At 34.3% G+C, this 17,798-nt stretch overlaps 1 protein-coding gene across 1 annotated transcript; it reads left to right on the plus strand.

The window, feature by feature from the left end:
* Positions 1-1,747: 1,747 nt before the first annotated feature.
* LOC145579626 (tonoplast dicarboxylate transporter-like) lies at positions 1,748-13,569 on the plus strand. The gene is made up of 6 exons (XM_081636860.1): positions 1,748-2,471; positions 4,040-4,520; positions 10,631-10,674; positions 10,916-11,011; positions 11,992-12,502; positions 13,072-13,569. Exons 1-5 carry the CDS (start codon positions 2,016-2,018, stop codon positions 12,082-12,084), a joined length of 1,170 nt encoding a protein of 389 aa, XP_081492986.1. The 5' UTR covers positions 1,748-2,015; the 3' UTR covers positions 12,085-12,502; positions 13,072-13,569.
* The last annotated feature ends 4,229 nt before the right edge of the window (positions 13,570-17,798 follow it).

The following is a 17,798-nucleotide window of genomic DNA, read 5'->3' on the forward strand; positions in this document are numbered from 1 at the left end:
TATTTTCAATTCAGTTCAATTCAATTTAGCTCCAATCAATTTAGTTCTTAATTTCCTTCTCTCATAAAATAATAAAATATTCGGTTCAGTTCATTTCAGTTCAATAAATCAGAACATGCTCTTAGGCCCCGTTCACTTCACCTTATTTTTGCTGAATTGAAATTATTTTTACTGAACTGAAATTATTTTGCTAAACTTAAATTATTTTTATTGATTTTCTATTATATTTCTTCTTTTAAGTTTACTGATTTATACTGACCTAAAATTATTCTTAATGAACTAAAATTATTTTTGCTAAACTGAAATAAACTAGTGGTTTCTCTATGTTATATCCAAATATAATTGGTTTGGTTTTTTCGGTATGCACAATTATAATTTAGTTGCTCTTCTACATACTTAGATCGATCATTCTAAACTTAAGTTTTTTTTTTTTTTTTTTTTTTTTTTTGAAAGATCTAAACTTAAGTTTTGCCAAGTATTATTGGATTGTAAATTTAAAAAATAATCAATTAAATTTGTCCAAGTTACCGAACATACATACTTCGTTAGTAGGCCAATCTCGTAGATTCATCATCCATGTTCAATAAATCTCTTTTTAATTATAACTTTTACTAAAATATGTATATGCCATTCTACTTAATTTTAGTTCTTTAATTATACATGAGAAAGTTGCTTTCATTCATACCTCTAGAATGTTGCTTTCATTCATCAATAAATCCAAATCTTCATCCCATTTTAATATTTTATATACATGAGAAAGTCACTGAATTAGAGCGCATAGCATCTCTAATGATAGGTTAATTTCCAAGTTTGATGTGTTTATATAAGTTATAACTAAGTCAAACTCATGAATCTTGAGGAAATGTCTTATTATTGTCTCATCAGTCATCACATGTTAGTTGCTACGTATAAGGCAAGTAGAAAATGACATGGAAAACAGTATGAATTATATAACTCCCATGTCATCTTTCGGAAAAAAAAATTTGGGATTACTGTATACTCCGTAGTATACCTTGGTTTATAGACAATAATAGTGGATTAGTAGATATTGATTAAAAAAATACAGTAGTTAGATCCAAACTTTGAATGGTCAGCTAAGGTAGAACGTACATCAAATTACAATGAGCTATTTTCTTACACTCAATCTACCCCAAGCTAGAAATTAGACCACTAGGCTTTTGGAATAATACAATATTTTACTACGTATATGATTGTGATATACATACTCATGTTATCTTATAGGCATTTGATCAATCATTGTAAACATCAAATCAAAGAAGTTTGAAATAAGTGAGTATCTTAATTAATATATATTAGAATTCTAAATTTATTAAATTTAACTTTGCATAAACTACTATCGAGTAGCGGATCTTGGCCAAAATATATTAGAGGTGTCAGAATTTGAGTCACTAACTTCTCATGCAAAATTAGTTATTACATCGTGATATTTTGAATGTAGAGTTAGGTTTTTTACTAAATATTCAATGTCAAGAAAATATACTTTGTACTCCGTAATTTGCTATGAATAATTTTTGGACTCCCTGGTGGCAGGTCTTCCTCAAGTGACAAATAATAGAGTTAACATTATTGCATTACATGTCGAAAATTTGGTGGATTATTTAGAGTTGAGGGAATTTTACTTGGTTATATTTCATTCAAAGAATGAAAACAATAATATAAATAATCATGTGACGGTTGAACTAGCTTTTAACGAGACAAGGAAAGAAATAATCAAAAAGCCAAAATGAAATCAAACAATATGAAATTTCCTTAAAAAAACATATACTATATGAATATTAGTTCATGGTCATAAAACTTCCAAGAGACAACAAGGCAGTCCATGTTCTTTCATATTATCCAATAGCAATATCCAAATTCCATAAATAGTAGACCCCCATCTTTCTATTCTTCTCATACGTAATTAATTAATTATCTAGTTAGTATATATTTTTTTATTTCCTCCATTATAATTTCTTCCTTTTTCTCTCAACTTCTCTCACTATTTTTTTCTAGCCATGAATGTCACAGATGATCACCACAAGGACGATGATCATGAAGCAATCGCGACCGATGATCTTAAATCACCCCTTCTTCCCCTCAATCACAGCGATGTTAATCAAGAGAGTTCCACCTCCCTAATCATGTCACTTGTCACACCTAACACGTTCTTTATTCTTCTAGGACCTTTGTTATGTGGAGTAATATGTATGTGGGTGAAAGTTGGTGAATTGGAGTCTAGTAGAAATATGTTGGGTGTTCTTGCATGGATTTTTACGTGGTGGCTAACCATGGCCGTCCCTATGCCGATCACCTCCATGGCGCCGTTGTTCCTTTTTCCGCTCTTCGGAATCTCTACCGCCGATGTGGTTGCTAAGTCTTACATGGATGATGTGATTTCTCTTGTGCTTGGTAGCTTCATTCTTGCTCTTGCTGTTGAACATTATAATATTCACAAGAGGTTGGCCTTGAATGTAAGTCCAAAATGTTTTTCATTTTTTGTCACTTATATAAGTATTTTGTTGACAAATAAAAGTGAATTGCTAGTTTTAAAGAGTATGGTTAGGATGCATGATATTTCGTTTTTATTAAAATTTTACCAATTAAATTAGCTGATTGGAGCAATACCAATAGCAATAAGATTTATATGTGATACATATTATATAAGTTTAGTCTTAATTAATTATCATCATTTTTTGCTATTGATGATTTGATGGTGGTGAATTGGTGATTGAGTGTTTTGAGTTAATCAACTATTTGTAGAATATTCAATTTGAATATGTAAGTAATGTACACCACAAAGTTGAAAAGTAAGATAGACATAAAAAGATACTTATACTTTATCTTAAAAGTTGAAAAGTGGCATCTAATTTACAATTGTGGCATGCAAACTAATTGATCTTCAATTATTATTACTCGATCTTCTAATTCAATTTTAGCTACTATTACTTCATACTGTGTACATATTTAGTTGTGTTATGTACTTGTATACATAAAACATTACAAACTTACTCCATATAACATTAAATAAATTTTGCTTTATTTACTTCACATTTACTATTCTTAAATTGTACTTGTATTATTGTTTTTTATTTTAATCTAAACAATATAGCACTTTTACATACATTAAACATATATATAACTATAAAGTATTCATAAGTTCTCACATTCAAAATTAATTGCAACATTATTAATAGTTTTATTGTTTTAATACTGTAGTTGTTACTCTCTGAGCCAATCGTCTTACAAACATTAAGGAATTAAGGATTTGGGGAATTAAAGCAAATTTCTAGTCTTTCTTACATTTTTTAATTTTGGTTATTCTTATTGGAGATATGACTTTAATTAGTCTTTAAAGTTGGGTGAAATTAAAAGAGTTTTGAATTAATCATCCCCTGACAAAGACATGTTATTCTAGTTGTATCCCTTAAATAAATTAAATCTTGTGGTAATAAAACAATTTAGTACAATAATTGTAGTCCCTACTAATTATAGTAAGATGACAGGTGGTACAATGAAGTAAAAAAGCCAAGAAATAGATTCCATTATTATCACTCACTCATATACAATAATAATTTACATTCACTCAATTGATCGGCAGTTGGCCATACAATACATGATTGGGGATACTTGGTCATTTTACATTGGTCTATTTGTTTGTTCATAACATCAAATTATATGAAAGATTATCAAAAACTAATTTTCTATTGGTCCAAAATTATTTCCATGTGCTAACAATTTGTTTATAGTTCAACAATTTTAAATCTTATGAATTATTAAAGCGTTAATCAACTCACTGCACCTTAGAAAAATAAGATTCACTATACAAGAAAAATCAATTTCAATTCATTATTATAATCATTATTTTAAAATCAACAATATTTCATTATGTAATTAGTGCGTAGTTGTATAATTAAATTAGTGAAATACATTGTTCATAGTTAATCATCTAGATTATATGTACTCATTTGTTTATACCAAAAGCATGTTCTAATTTCCTACCAATTAAGACAAATAGTTGATGTTTCGAATACATGTACAGATAACTATATTGTTTTGTGGCGACCCTGTAAACCCTCCTCTACTTTTACTTGGGATTTGTGCCACAACGGCGTTTGTCAGCATGTGGATGCACAATGTGGCATGCGCCGTGATGATGATGCCCGTGGCCACCGGAATCTTACAACGACTTCCGACTGCGAGGACAGGGCAATCCGACACCGTGAACAAGTTTTGTAGGGCAGTGGTCCTTGGAGTGATATACTCTGCGGCTATAGGTGGAATGTCTACTTTAACTGGGACAGGTGTCAATCTGATATTGGTTGGGATGTGGAAGAGTTATTTTCCTGAAGCTAATCCCATTAGTTTCAACACTTGGTTCTTCTTTGGGTTTCCTTTGGCTGTCGTAATCTTATTGTTTATGTGGGTTATTCTTTGTTGCTTGTATTGTGAAAGAGGTTCATCAAGGGTTCTTTCTAATTACTTGGATAAAGCTCATCTCCAAGCAGAACTTGACTCGCTAGGTAAAATACACGTACTCTGATCTTTACATAATTCTTTTATTTATTGAAATTAGATTTCTTTTAACTCCGCTGTCATTTATTAAACCGTCTTTTTATTTTAAATTTATCATAAACTTGATTTAAGTTGTAAAATCCGTACTATATAAACTCACTTGGCCATCTTTTAATATATAACCAACTAATTTTGGTCATATATTTGTTAAAGTAATTATGTATTATAGATTATTTGAAAGTATGAAATCATGTACTGTATTTTTAATTAATACGGAGTACTTTTTATTTCATAAGATTAATACATCTAAGTACGTAGCTAAGCCTAGATACATGAGTACATGTTTAAGTGAAGAGCGACAAATATGTTTTTTTTTTATTTTTGACAAAGAACAAGTATTTTATTTCTAAAAGAGTAAAAGGGATTGAAAGTAATATGATCGTTGATCATTCTATTGATTAGCAATCGGTATAAATACATCAATGTTGCGAGATATACTCGGCAACTGTCAAGCTACAAATTAGGCTATGATTAGGCTAAGATATACACTTGCTATATTAACTATATACAAAGTCAAAGGAATATATTTACATATATTCTAACACACCCCCGCAGTCGAAACGGGAGAGTCACGGACGCTGAGACTGGCACGGAAGTCATTAAACAGAACCCGGGGAAGTCCCTTAGTAAAAATATCTGCAATCTGATATCTGGAGGGAACATGTAAAACACGTACTTCACCCTTAGCGACTTTCTCACGAACAAAATGAATGTCCATCTCAATGTGTTTCGTGCGTTGATGTTGCACTGGATTACCTGATAGGTAGATGGCACTCACATTGTCACAATAAACAATAGTTGTTGTATGAATAGGAAAATAAAGTTCTAGCAACAAATTTCTGATCCAACAAGAATCAGATACCACATTAGCAACCCCACGATATTCAGCCTCTACACTGGACTTAGATAAAGTAGGTTGCCGTTTAGAGGACCAGGAAATCAAATTATCTCCCAAATATACACAATAACCTGAAGTAGATCGCCTGGTGTCGGGGCATCCCCCCCAATCCGCATCAGTATAAGCAACAAGCTTATCAATAGAAGACTTATACAGATGCAAACCAAAAGACAAAGTACCCTGTAAGTAGCGTATAATACGCTTCAAAGCGCCCATGTGCGCATTGCGCGGATCATGCATATGAAGACAGACCTGCTGAACTGCATAAGAAATGTCAGGTCTAGTGAAAGTCAGATACTGAAGAGCACCTGCAAGACTCCTGTACTTAGTAGGATCCTCATAAGGATCATCATGAGAAGCACTAAGCTTGGATTTCGTGTCAACTGGTGTTGGACAAGGACTACAGTTCGACATGCCTGCTTTGGCAATGATAGAAGAAGCATATTGTTTCTGAGACAAGAACATACCATTAGCATCACGAGTCACAGCAATACCCAAAAAGAAACTCAAAGGACCTAAATCCTTCATTGCAAATTCGGAGCTCAAAAGATCCATAATACGTATCCGAAGATGATCAGAAGATGCCGTAAGAATGATATCATCAACATACAACAGAAGATAAGCAGTATCAGTGCCCTGTCTGAGAATAAAAAGAGAGTTATCAGATGTACTGTTAGTAAATCCAATAGAGGTGACAAAATCTGCAAACCGCTGATACCAGGCTCGAGGAGCCTGTTTGAGACCATAGAGAGAACCCCGTAATAGACATACATGATCAGGGCGACTTTTGTCTCTGAAACCCATGGGCTGATACATATAAACTGTTTCATTGAGCTTACCATGCAGAAAAGCATTCTTGACATCCAACTGATGGATCGGCCAAGAGTGAGAAATAGCAATGCTAAGAACTGTACGAATAGTAGCCGGTTTGACAACCGGACTAAAAGTCTCATCACAATCAATACCCTACTGCTGAGTCTTGCCATCAGCCACAAGACGAGCCTTATACCTCTCAATAGAACCATCAGAATTTCGTTTATGACGAAATATCCACATAGACCGAATAACATTCACATCAGGGGGCCGAGGAACCAAATCCCATGTATGATTATTAATAAGAGCATTATATTCTTCTAACATTGCATTTTTCCAATTAGGGTCACGAATAGCACTAACCGGGTCCTTTGGGATAGGAGAAATAGTAGTGGTGGTCATCGTGTTTAGGTTGGAAAAATATTTTGGGTTAGGTTTTACAATGCCATCTTTAGCTCGGGTAGTCATAGGATGGGTTTGGGTAAGGTGCTGGCCGGAAGTGTGAGTGGTAGAGGCGGGGCTGCTGGTGGCGGATTGGTCGGAGTTGGGGTTGGCAGTGAGGGGGGAGGTGGGTTCCTCAAGTTGGGTTGAGGAGTGGGCTGGGCTGTCAAAAGGGGAAGGTTGGAGAACCGGGGTGTGCTGGGGGGTCTGCTGGGAGCCCACTAACGAAGGAGTGACAGACCGGCTAGGGGTTGGGCTGAAGGGGATATGCGGCCCAGTAAGGGGGGAGGTGTGCTGCTGCCCATTAGGAGGAACGGATTGGGCTTGCACGGATTGGGCTGAGGCAGAATTGGGTTGAGAGGTGCTCAAATGGTGGAAGTGATTTAATGGAGCTGAGTCCAAAAAATCATAATCATCAAAATTTGGTTTGTGATATTTTGAGAACGGAAATTCGTTTTCAACAAATTTCACATGCCGACAAATGATGATTTTCCCATTTGATAAATTATAGCACTTCGAACCACGATGATTTGGCGCGGGGCCAAGATAGACACAAGGAGTGGACCGTTCTTGCAATTTATGAATAGTGGTGGAGGGAAATAGAGGGAAACATAAGCAACCAAAGACACGTAAATCCGAATAAATAGGATCACGTTGGTATAAAATTTGAGTAGGGGATTTATAACCTAAGACTTTGGTTGGAAGAATGTTTAGAAGATAAGTAGCCATAGCAAGAGCATGATGCCAAAAAGAATGTGGCAATGAAGCATGAGCAAGTAAGGTCCGAATTATATTATTAATAGATTTTATGTGGCGTTCAGGTTTTCCATTTTGAGGAGAGGTGTGAGGACAAGAAAGACGGTAGAGCATGCCATGATTTTCAAAAAAAATTTGAAGAGTACCATTGACATATTCGGTGCCATTATCACATTGAAAGGTCTTAATGTTACGTTCAAATTGAGTGTGGACTATTTTATGAAAAGATTGAAAAAGATGTTTTACTTGGGATTTCTTAGCAATAGGGTAAGTCCACAGAAATTTACTATAATCATCAAGAAACAATAGATAATAAGCATGTCCAGAAGAACTAAGAATAGGGGAAGTCCAAAGATCACTATGAATTATATCAAATGGAAAAACAGTATGCGACATAGAATCAAGAAAGGGAAGTTTAATATGTTTTCCTAAAGGGCAAGAAGCACAAAAAGAATTACAAGCCTTATTACATTCAATAAATTTCTGTTTGCTTAAAGATCTAAGAACAACATCGCCGGGGTGTCCTAATCGATTATGCCAAAGATCAGAAGAAAGAGCAGTAAAATTTGAATGAACGGTGGAAGAGTTGGCTTGACTGGTTGGAAAGACTGGATATAGGTCACCGGAACTGTCACATCTCATTAGTTGGGCCCCCGTCTGTAAATCATTCACAGAAAACCCATAAGGATCAAAGGAAATAGAGACCATATTGTCAGTTGTGAATTTATGGACGGATATCAAGTTCTTTATTAATTTGGGAGCATGCAAAACATGGTTAAGGGTAAATGGGGGGTATGGATAGGGTAAAGTAGCACTACCATGACCATTAATTGGAATTAAATCACCACTACCAACAACAATGTTATGATTTTTAATGCTCGAATTAACAAAAGAAGAAAGAATACCTTGATCGGCTGTCATATGGGATGTGGCGCCAGTGTCCATATAGTAATTGTTGTCGGGACGATTAATATTAGCAAGCATCTGTAAAGCAGCTTCTATGTGGGTGGGAGTTGGATTCGGACCCATGTCTTGGGCGTTGAAGGCTTGAGGAGCTGGGCCCAAGATTCCAGGCCCACTCGGTCTTGATCCGGCAGAAGAAGCTGCAGCTCGTGGAGCCCAGGATTGAGAAGGGTATGGACACGGTGGACTGGGCCACTGGCCCATCCATGATGGCCACGAATAGGGCCCCTGCTGAAACTGCCATGAATAGGGTTGTCCATGTGGGCCTGATTGTTGGTGTTGGGCTGGCCCACTATTACGGTTCTTATTAGAAGGCTTATTTGAGGACTTCTTCTGCTTGCTGTTGCGATTTGTAGCCCGAGTGGAGTTTCCAGAGGAGTCTGCTTGGTGATGATTGGTGGAGGAGACAAGGGCGGTCGGCCGACTGGTGGTACCACCTTCCTTGGCTAGACGGTGCTTGATGGTACGTTCGGCAAGCTTAAGGCGAGACCGGCAGCTTTCGAAAGAAGGAAGTGGCTCTTGATTTTGTATAAAATCAACCGTTCCGGCATAAGCTTCGGGAAGACCGGCAGTCATCTTAAGAATGAGACGAGTATCAGGAATCGGAGCATCAACATCCGCAAGACGATCGGCAAGGGATTTGATGTGATTGCAATAGTCGTCAATGGAGGTGAAATTCTCGAAGTCGAGATCCGCAAGTTCTTGTTCAAGGTGTGAGGCTCGGGCTGCTTTGTTGTCTTGGAACATGGATTCGAGACGAGCCCAAGCGCCTTGAGCGGTATCATCCTTGAGAAGGATGGCGGTAAGAAGATCATGAGATATTGAACCATAAATCCAATTAAGGACCGCAGCATCGAGTCTTTTCCAATAAGCCAAGTCGGCTTTTTTGATTTTGTCATATGCAGCAAGTTCGGTTTCCTCCGTTGGAGGAATGATGTGATATGTAAGGTCATGGACCCGACATAGCACTTTGAAGAGGGCGGCCCAAGAGTGGTACATTCCGGCAGCGTCCAAGGTAATCGGGATAAGAGATTTCACGTTTGTGATACCAAAAGCAGGGTGATATTTAGGAGATTCTGCCATTGAATGTGTGCAGCGGAAGAAAAAATTTGAGGAAGAAGAAGGAGATAGGCCGTGAGATAGAGGAAGAAGAAGGCTAGGATCGGAACCCTAATCTGATACCATGAAAGTAATATGATCGTTGATCATTCTATTGATTAGCAATCGGTATAAATACATCAATGTTGCGAGATATACTCGGCAACTGTCAAGCTACAAATTAGGCTATGATTAGGCTAAGATATACACTTGCTATATTAACTATATACAAAGTCAAAGGAATATATTTACATATATTCTAACAGGGATAATTATGAATTACTTGGATAAAGGTTCATCAAGGTTCTTTCTAATTACTTGGATAAAGCTCATCTCCAAGCAGAACTTGACTCGCTAGGTAAAATACACGTACTCTGATCTTTACATAATTCTTTTATTTATTGCAATTAGATTTCTTTTAACTCCGCTGTCATTTATTAAACCGTCTTTTTATTTTAAATTTATCATAAACTTGATTTAAGTTGTAAAATCCGTACTATATAAACTCACTTGGCCATCTTTTAATATATAACCAACTAATTTTGGTCATATATTTGTTAAAATAATTATGTATTATAGATTATTTGAAAGTATGAAATCATGTACTGTATTTTTAATTAATACGGAGTACTTTTTATTTCATAAGATTAATACATCTAAGTACGTAGCTAAGCCTAGATACATGAGTACATGTTTAAGTGAAGAGCGACAAATATGTTTTTTTTTTATTTTTGACAAAGAACAAGTATTTTATTTCTAAAAGAGTAAAAGGGATAATTATGAATTCCATCCACCACGATTCTTATTAGGTAGATGGATTTGATTAAATTTTAGCTGACAAGTAGGAAAGAGAATAAGAGATGCATCTTTCCCTCAAAAAAAAAAGAATAAGAGATGCATCTTATCCAAAACTTTGAAGATGTCATACTTCGTATAATATACGTGGCTTAGTTTAATTATATTTATGTACAAGTGTACAAAGTACACGTATATGAAAATTGTCTTTAGAACTTATCCTAATCGATTATTTGACTATTGACTCTTGTCAAGGGATAATTTGATTGTTTATTATTTTTCATGGGGGCACAGGTCCAATGTCCTTCGAAGAAAAGATGGTGTTGTCCGTCTTTTCGGTAAGTAATATTTTCTTCGTTTAAAATTAATTGTAAAATGATCGGGTTAAATGTATAAATTAAAATGCTAATATGATCAACAATTAAATTCAAAAATCATAAAAAAAAGAGTAATTTTTTAATCATGTTTATGGACTATATATAACGCTTAAATTATGATCAATTGTTATTGAATAAACTAAATTATTGTAAATATTCATAGGTTATGAGTTTTTACTTTTTTTTATCCTTGGGAATGTAGGGGCTAATAGTGCTATGGATGACAAGGAACTTGACAGATGAACTACCTGGATGGGGAGCTCTTTTTAAAGGAAGAGCTGGTGATGGCACTGCTAGTGTAAGTACTTGCATTGTAATTTTATATAAATACTTTTAATTAACATAATTACCAAAATTTATAGCGGAATTTTAGATATTCTTTTAATTTTGAGATCAAACCTAGTTAACTTTTATTTGACCATCAAATTTCATCGATGAAATTACACGTCTAACATGACTATCTTATAAAAATGGTGTAGAAATATTTTGTTAGAGGACCAAGTCAACCAAAAGCTTAAGCTGATGGTTGAGGCCCAGGAATATGTTTGTATACTCTATCACGCCCCCTCACACGAGAGCCCGTTGGGCTAGAAGTGTGGATGCAGCATGGGCCCTCCTTATACCCTGCGCTTAATATTCCACTTGAAAGTGGGGGGTGGATGAGATTCGAACCCGTGACCTTTATGTCACGCTGGCTCTGATACCATGTTAGTGGACCATCTCAACCAAAAGCTTAAGCTTATGGTTGAGGCCCAGGAATATGTTTGTATACTCTATCATATTTCTTATAGAATAAGCTTTATAACTACTCTTACATGTATACAATTAAATTCGGTGGACTGTATAGTAATCGGGCAAACTCTCCCATGTTGTTGACATGTGCTTGTCTCAATCATAGTAGTTTATAATTTGATCACAAAAGTCACATGAACTTGTTTCAATCATAGTTCGTAGTTTATAATTTGATCACAAAAGTCACATGAACTTGTTTTTATAGATTAGAGATTTGTGTAAGTTCACTACATTTGTAATTGGAATAGAGATGTGTGTATGAATACTAAATTTTAATTATCATATAATTAACATACATACTTTGTAACACATTTAGATGGATAGAAGATAAAATATTAACTTACTAAGCTAACTACTATGTTCATATGAAAACAGAAACCTTAGAATATAAATTTGGAATTCCTATAAATTTTTATGTTGCACATAGCATCACTCTTAATACTCAACAATTATAGCTTGAACTCATTAGGCTACATATATGTATAGGTTTTGATGGCAACTTTGTTATTCATAATACCAAACAAGAGGCAAAAGGGAGAAAAACTAATGGATTGGAACAAGTGCAAGAAGCTGCCTTAGAACATAGTCCTTCTATTAGGGGCTGGTTTCGCTATAGCCGAAGGTGTCCGCACAAGCGGCCTTGCAGATGTCCTGTCCAAGGCGTTGGACTTCCTTGAGACCGCCCCGTTTTGGGCGATTGCCCCGGTGGTGTGCCTCATTGGTGGAGCGATTACCGAGTTCACCTCCAACAACTCCACCACAACATTGTTGATCCCGTTGCTAATACAAATTGCAAAAACCATGCATTTGCACCCACTCTTACTCATGGTCCCTGGAGCTGTTGGAGCACAATTTTCTTACTTGCTTCCTACCGGAACACCGTCGAATGTTGTTGGGTTTTCTACTGGGCATATTGAGATCAAGGATATGCTCAAGGTTGGCTTCCCTTTGAAGATTTTTGGCACCCTTGCTCTATCAGTTCTAATGCCTACTCTTGGTAAGCAACTTATTTTAACTTCTATGACTTAATTTATTTGCTTTAAAAGTATGTATATGACTAAATTTAGTGGGGGATTTTTTAAAAAAAAAAATTTATTTAGTGAGGTCAGTAAAGATTTGATATATTTTTATTGAGGTCAAATGGTTACTCCAATGCAAGTATATTTTCCAAAACATTTTTACATCATCATCCAAAACTTGAAAATTTAAGTGGGATTAATTGACTCCAGAAGTGGTAATATAGCTTTGATAGTGGATTGTTAAAACTAAAGTTTGGTACCCTCGAACACTTATTGCACGTCTAATTAAATGTGTAGTAGCTTGGACCATGGTATGGTACTCCATGATTTTGACTATGTAGGTCCAATATAATTTGCAATTAATTAGGAAATTTAAATATGTGAAATTGTAATATATGAAAAATTATGAAGTCACGCACAATCATATTATATTATTATTCATGATCTTCCATAGTCCCATGTACTGTCTATAAGTAGATTTGATGTAATACTCTAATATGGATGAAAAAAGACTAATTTAATTTCTAACACATTTCTCTTTGAGCAGGAGCCTATGTTTTTGGTACCGATAAAATGGTGAACTACCCGTTAACTTGGCGCAGCCTACAAGCATTATAACTTTGATCGGCTGCTCGCCGATATGTATACTGAATTACTGGTGGATGATGCAGGGCATAAGGTGTTATATCGATCAACAGGGCCACCCTAGCCAAAGAGCCAAAGTGTTTCGATCAATAGGGCGTAATCTATATGATCAGCGCCAATTTATTAAGACCCAAAGATGCATATTATTCCAGTGTATATGTGCTTATTTACCACCCTAGAAAATTTATGTCTTCCGATTCTTAAGGCTGTGTTTGATAACTCATTTCATAGACTAGCTTGAATGATCGGGAAGTTGTAATTTTTCATGCTCGCCGTGAGTAGTAGGATCAGATTGTAGCTAGCTTGTAATGATCTTGAAGGATCCAAGAATATCTGTCATAGAAAAGTTGTAAATTCCATACAATCAATTATATATATATCATGATAATTCATGACAACATATACTAAAAATCTAATATCAATTCATTGCTACGAGACAAGCTAAGTTTAATCTTGTTCATTATTCCACCTAATATTAAGTTCAAGCATAATCCACAAATGGGGGTATTCACAAATGTTTAAATATGTCATTACTATATTGCAAAGCCTAATTCTATATTTTTACGTTAAGACAAAAAAGAATGTCTAGGCTAAACTAAGCTACACTACTTTTTCTTCACGTATTATTCTTTTAAAACAAATGAGGATATATTCACGAAGAGTCGAAGACGTACTACTTTCAGTAATTGAATTAAGGGTGCACTTTTCATAAAATAATATTCCATATTTCATAAGGAGTATATGGTATCTTACTTTGCAATTGATTAAGGAGTACTATTGTACCAATATTATGTCAACATTTATTTTTTAGAAGGAAATTTTTTAGAATTAAACTAATCTTTCATTAATAAGTAATACTATATTTTTCTTTCAAAAAAAAAAAATTAATACTATATTTTGGAATGTATCTATTAAATGTTCTAGGATCCCATGCATAGGAGACAATTTCCACTTGTGAAGGGCATCACACGATGACTGTTGCATAAACCAAGGGTCCAAAGGAAATATCCCAAGCAAATTCCTTGTTTATATAATAACACATGCCCTAAGTTTTATACCATATTTCTTGATCTAGAACTAATCAAAAATGAAGATAGGTCTTCAACTCTACTGCCTTTTCTCTCTTCTACTCATCACCGTCGTCTCCGCCGCCGAAGAGATTCCCCCTCCGGATCTGCCTCTCGGAGGCTACAGTCCAATAACGAACCTAAGTGACCCACATGTGATTGAGGTGGCGCAATTTGCTGTGAAGGAACACAACACGCTAGATGAAGGCCACAAGGTCAAGTTGTTGAGCATCCTTAAGGGGTGGACTCAGGTTGTTGCCGGCCTCAACTACCGCCTTATCATCACTGCCAAGACGCTATGCAGCCACGCCGATGTCCACCATTATGAGGTTGTGGTGTATGAAAGGCCTTGGCAACATTTCATGAAACTCACCTCATTCAATCAAACTACGGAATAAGTATATTATTCCGTATTATATTTAGACATACCGTAATAGGTTAAATTTAATTATGCATCTGCATTGTGTTTCGTTGTATTAAATGTAAACATATTCGACTATAAATAATTTTCATTCTTTTCTTATATCAGATGCATTAGGATCAAATTTAAGAATTTCACTCTTGAAAGTGTCTCATTATTCAATATCCAAAGTATTAACCTTGAATGATACTTTATAAAGTCATTGATAGATGTCTTTATTCGAATAAAAAGATGATTGATTCTATATATCTATATATGTGTTTGATGTTATGTTCTCCAATTATATATTTATTACCAATTCATAGATTTGTGGCATGGATCAATTCAACAACATTACCAAGTTAACGTGTTGGTGCAATTTAGAGGAAAGCAAAAGAGCCAAACAGTACAGTTGAGTTTGTTATATATACTCCACGTACAATATTTTCATGGGTCGGTGATTTTTAATTGTTGTTGTCATAGTATAGCGCATATTAAGGTAATGGGGTTTCCAATTGCAATTATGAATCATAATATTTTGACTTGCTATGTTGCAACCAACCTCTAGTCCTCCAAATGTCAACACGAGTTATCAACTACTTAATTGATTGAAATCTTAAGAAGTGCTGAATAAATATTAAATCCTGTTTGTCACGTAATTTGTGGCTTCTTATACACCAATTTTAAAAATAACTCAAATTAGTCATCGAACAAAATAAATTCACATATTCATATTCTAATTAAAGACTCGAACTTAGCTACTTTGTATAAATTGTAGAGCAGTTGTTTCTCTCGTATACAAGGGTAATAAAAAAATAATAATTAAAAAAAAAAGGCGACAAATGAATCAGCAGTGAATTCTACTACAGTGTTATACTACTATCAATATATTTTCCGATATAATTTGATCTCATATTTCTAACACTATTTGTTATACTATGATACTATCAGTGTTATACATTTATACTACTATTTGTTCGTGACTTTAGTGTCTAGCTTAGTGCTATGAGTTAGTACTCGATCTACGCAGCTCAGCTAGCATTAAAATTCAAGTGATTAGAGTGTAAGACTAATAATGTGAATGAATTGAAAAATAATAATTAATCAATCAATTTATCAGTAAACTTTGAGAGTGGCAAATGAATGAATTTTTTTCATAACAGTATGCAAATATGCAATGAATTATACGAAATTACGAAGTAATCAATCCATGCATCTAGTGGGCTTATAATAGATTTTATTGTCTTGGGCTGTTCATTTGGGCTAATGAGACAAATTGGTTATGGAACTCACCTCATTTTTTTGGTAGTATATTTTAATACTCCTTGTTCGCAATTCGGCTTTTTTTTTTTTTTTTTTTTGGTGGACATATTTGACATTTTTTTTTTCTTTACTTTGACAATTGTTCCTTTAATATCATACGAGTATAAAGTACTCCGTAATAGAAAAAGTTGCTATTGGATTTATACTAATGTTACCAGTTTCCCACAAATGCTAGGACAGAACTCGTAGATTTTGGAATTGTTTAGGTTGATTCGGATATGGTTCAAAATTTTAAAATTGGTTTCAGTTTCAATAAATATTGTTAGATTTCGAAACAATTTGAAATGGACCTGGACAATCCGAAAACCTGAACAAGGAGGAGGAGAATTTTGGTCCACAAACAAGGTTTTGGAGCTTCCATGCTAAAACCAATTGGCAATAGTAGGAGTTACTCCTCTATATATTAAGTGGAACCACCTCTCCTCTTTCTCCAATGTGGGACACTCACAAGTGGATTACAATGATTTCAACAAATATGGCCGGTTACCCGGATTTGCTCATTTCTAATTGTAGTAGTAACTTGGCGTCAATGGTAGGCATCACTCCCGGCCGCTAGTCCCCTATACTCATTCTCCTCCCTTTTATAGTGATTGCAAAGTCAAATTCGCACATTTTATTCATTACATCAAATTAGATTTGTCCTTTCTAATTATTGACCTTCTTATGTCTTGTTATACTTTGCTCATGCGACATGCATATTGAATTTGTGGTCCGTATAGTACAAGAATTAATAATCGTAGTACTTTGAAATGCGACAAAAATGATATGAAAGAGAAGACTTTTTTGTAATCAGTGTAATGTATCAATCATAGATGTCTGATTGGTTAAATAAGTGAATAATAATACGCAGTATATATTTTAAACTAAAGTTAAATTACTACGGAGTACGTAAGTTAAATTACATTTGAGGACAACTATTTTCATCTTAGATTATACTCCTATTAAAAAATATTTAACTCGGTGCATTATAGTTTTTACTAGTGAGAAATTAATTCAGAAAAAAATTAGAATGAATATGTAAATGGGAATGCTTGATTTATAGGTATTGAAAAATGAATAGCATTTAAATCACAATTTGAATTATTTCTAATTTGATAAATCTCAAATTGAAAACTGTGTTTAATTTTCAAAGGTAATTGAAGAATTTCAAGCTACAACAATCCTCCAACTAGAGACACATGGACAATCAAGTGAAATCTTAGTGTGAACATAAAACATAATCAAGTAAAGTCACTACAATCACATTATTTAATTTATAGTTTTTTTTTCTTTTTTTTTTTTTTTTTTGAGAAAGTAATTTATACTCATATTGATATTGTACGAAGTATTTCTTTATATACGAAAGACTCATGAAAGTGAGGGATAGATCAAGTGGTTAAAGTTTCATCTCGATTTCAGAAGGTGTTGGATCGATGCTCATCACTTGTCCTTGTGCCTCTCCAAAAAAAAAATAAAAAAAAAAATACAAAATACACTGAGAGTGAGGGACAACTCAAGTGAGCGACTGAATTGTTTTGACAATACATACATGACAATATCATGTGTTCATTAACGTGATTTATGTTTGCCTTGAATTAAGAATAATACTTTCAATGTTAACAGGTTTCATCTTTCATGTGCCATTAATTCGTTTATATCTATAATTCAAATAATAAATCAATAAAGTATTGGACTAGATTATTTCATTTACATTTTATATTTTAATAAAATTGACCAATAAAAATCCTACTCCGTACTTTTTTTAGATTTCACCTCACAATTGTCCATTTTCCTTGTTCATCCATCCCTATATATAACAAATTAATCCCTAACTATCTCTCACTCTTCATTAAAAAAATA

This window comes from Chenopodium album, chromosome 14 (genome assembly GCF_948465745.1).
Source record: "Chenopodium album chromosome 14, dcCheAlbu1.1, whole genome shotgun sequence".
NCBI classification, from domain to species: domain Eukaryota; kingdom Viridiplantae; phylum Streptophyta; class Magnoliopsida; order Caryophyllales; family Amaranthaceae; genus Chenopodium; species Chenopodium album.

Excerpts from the sequence above, each read along its gene's own strand:
- LOC145579626 (XM_081636860.1), top strand. The coding sequence starts at position 2,016 with ATGAATGTCACAGATGATCACCACAAGGACGATGATCATGAAGCAATC. Across the intron at positions 4,521-10,630 it reads AGCAGAACTTGACTCGCTAG|GTCCAATGTCCTTCGAAGAA; the intron begins GTAAAATACACG and ends ATGGGGGCACAG. Across the intron at positions 11,012-11,991 it reads CTGGTGATGGCACTGCTAGT|GTTTTGATGGCAACTTTGTT; the intron begins GTAAGTACTTGC and ends ATATATGTATAG.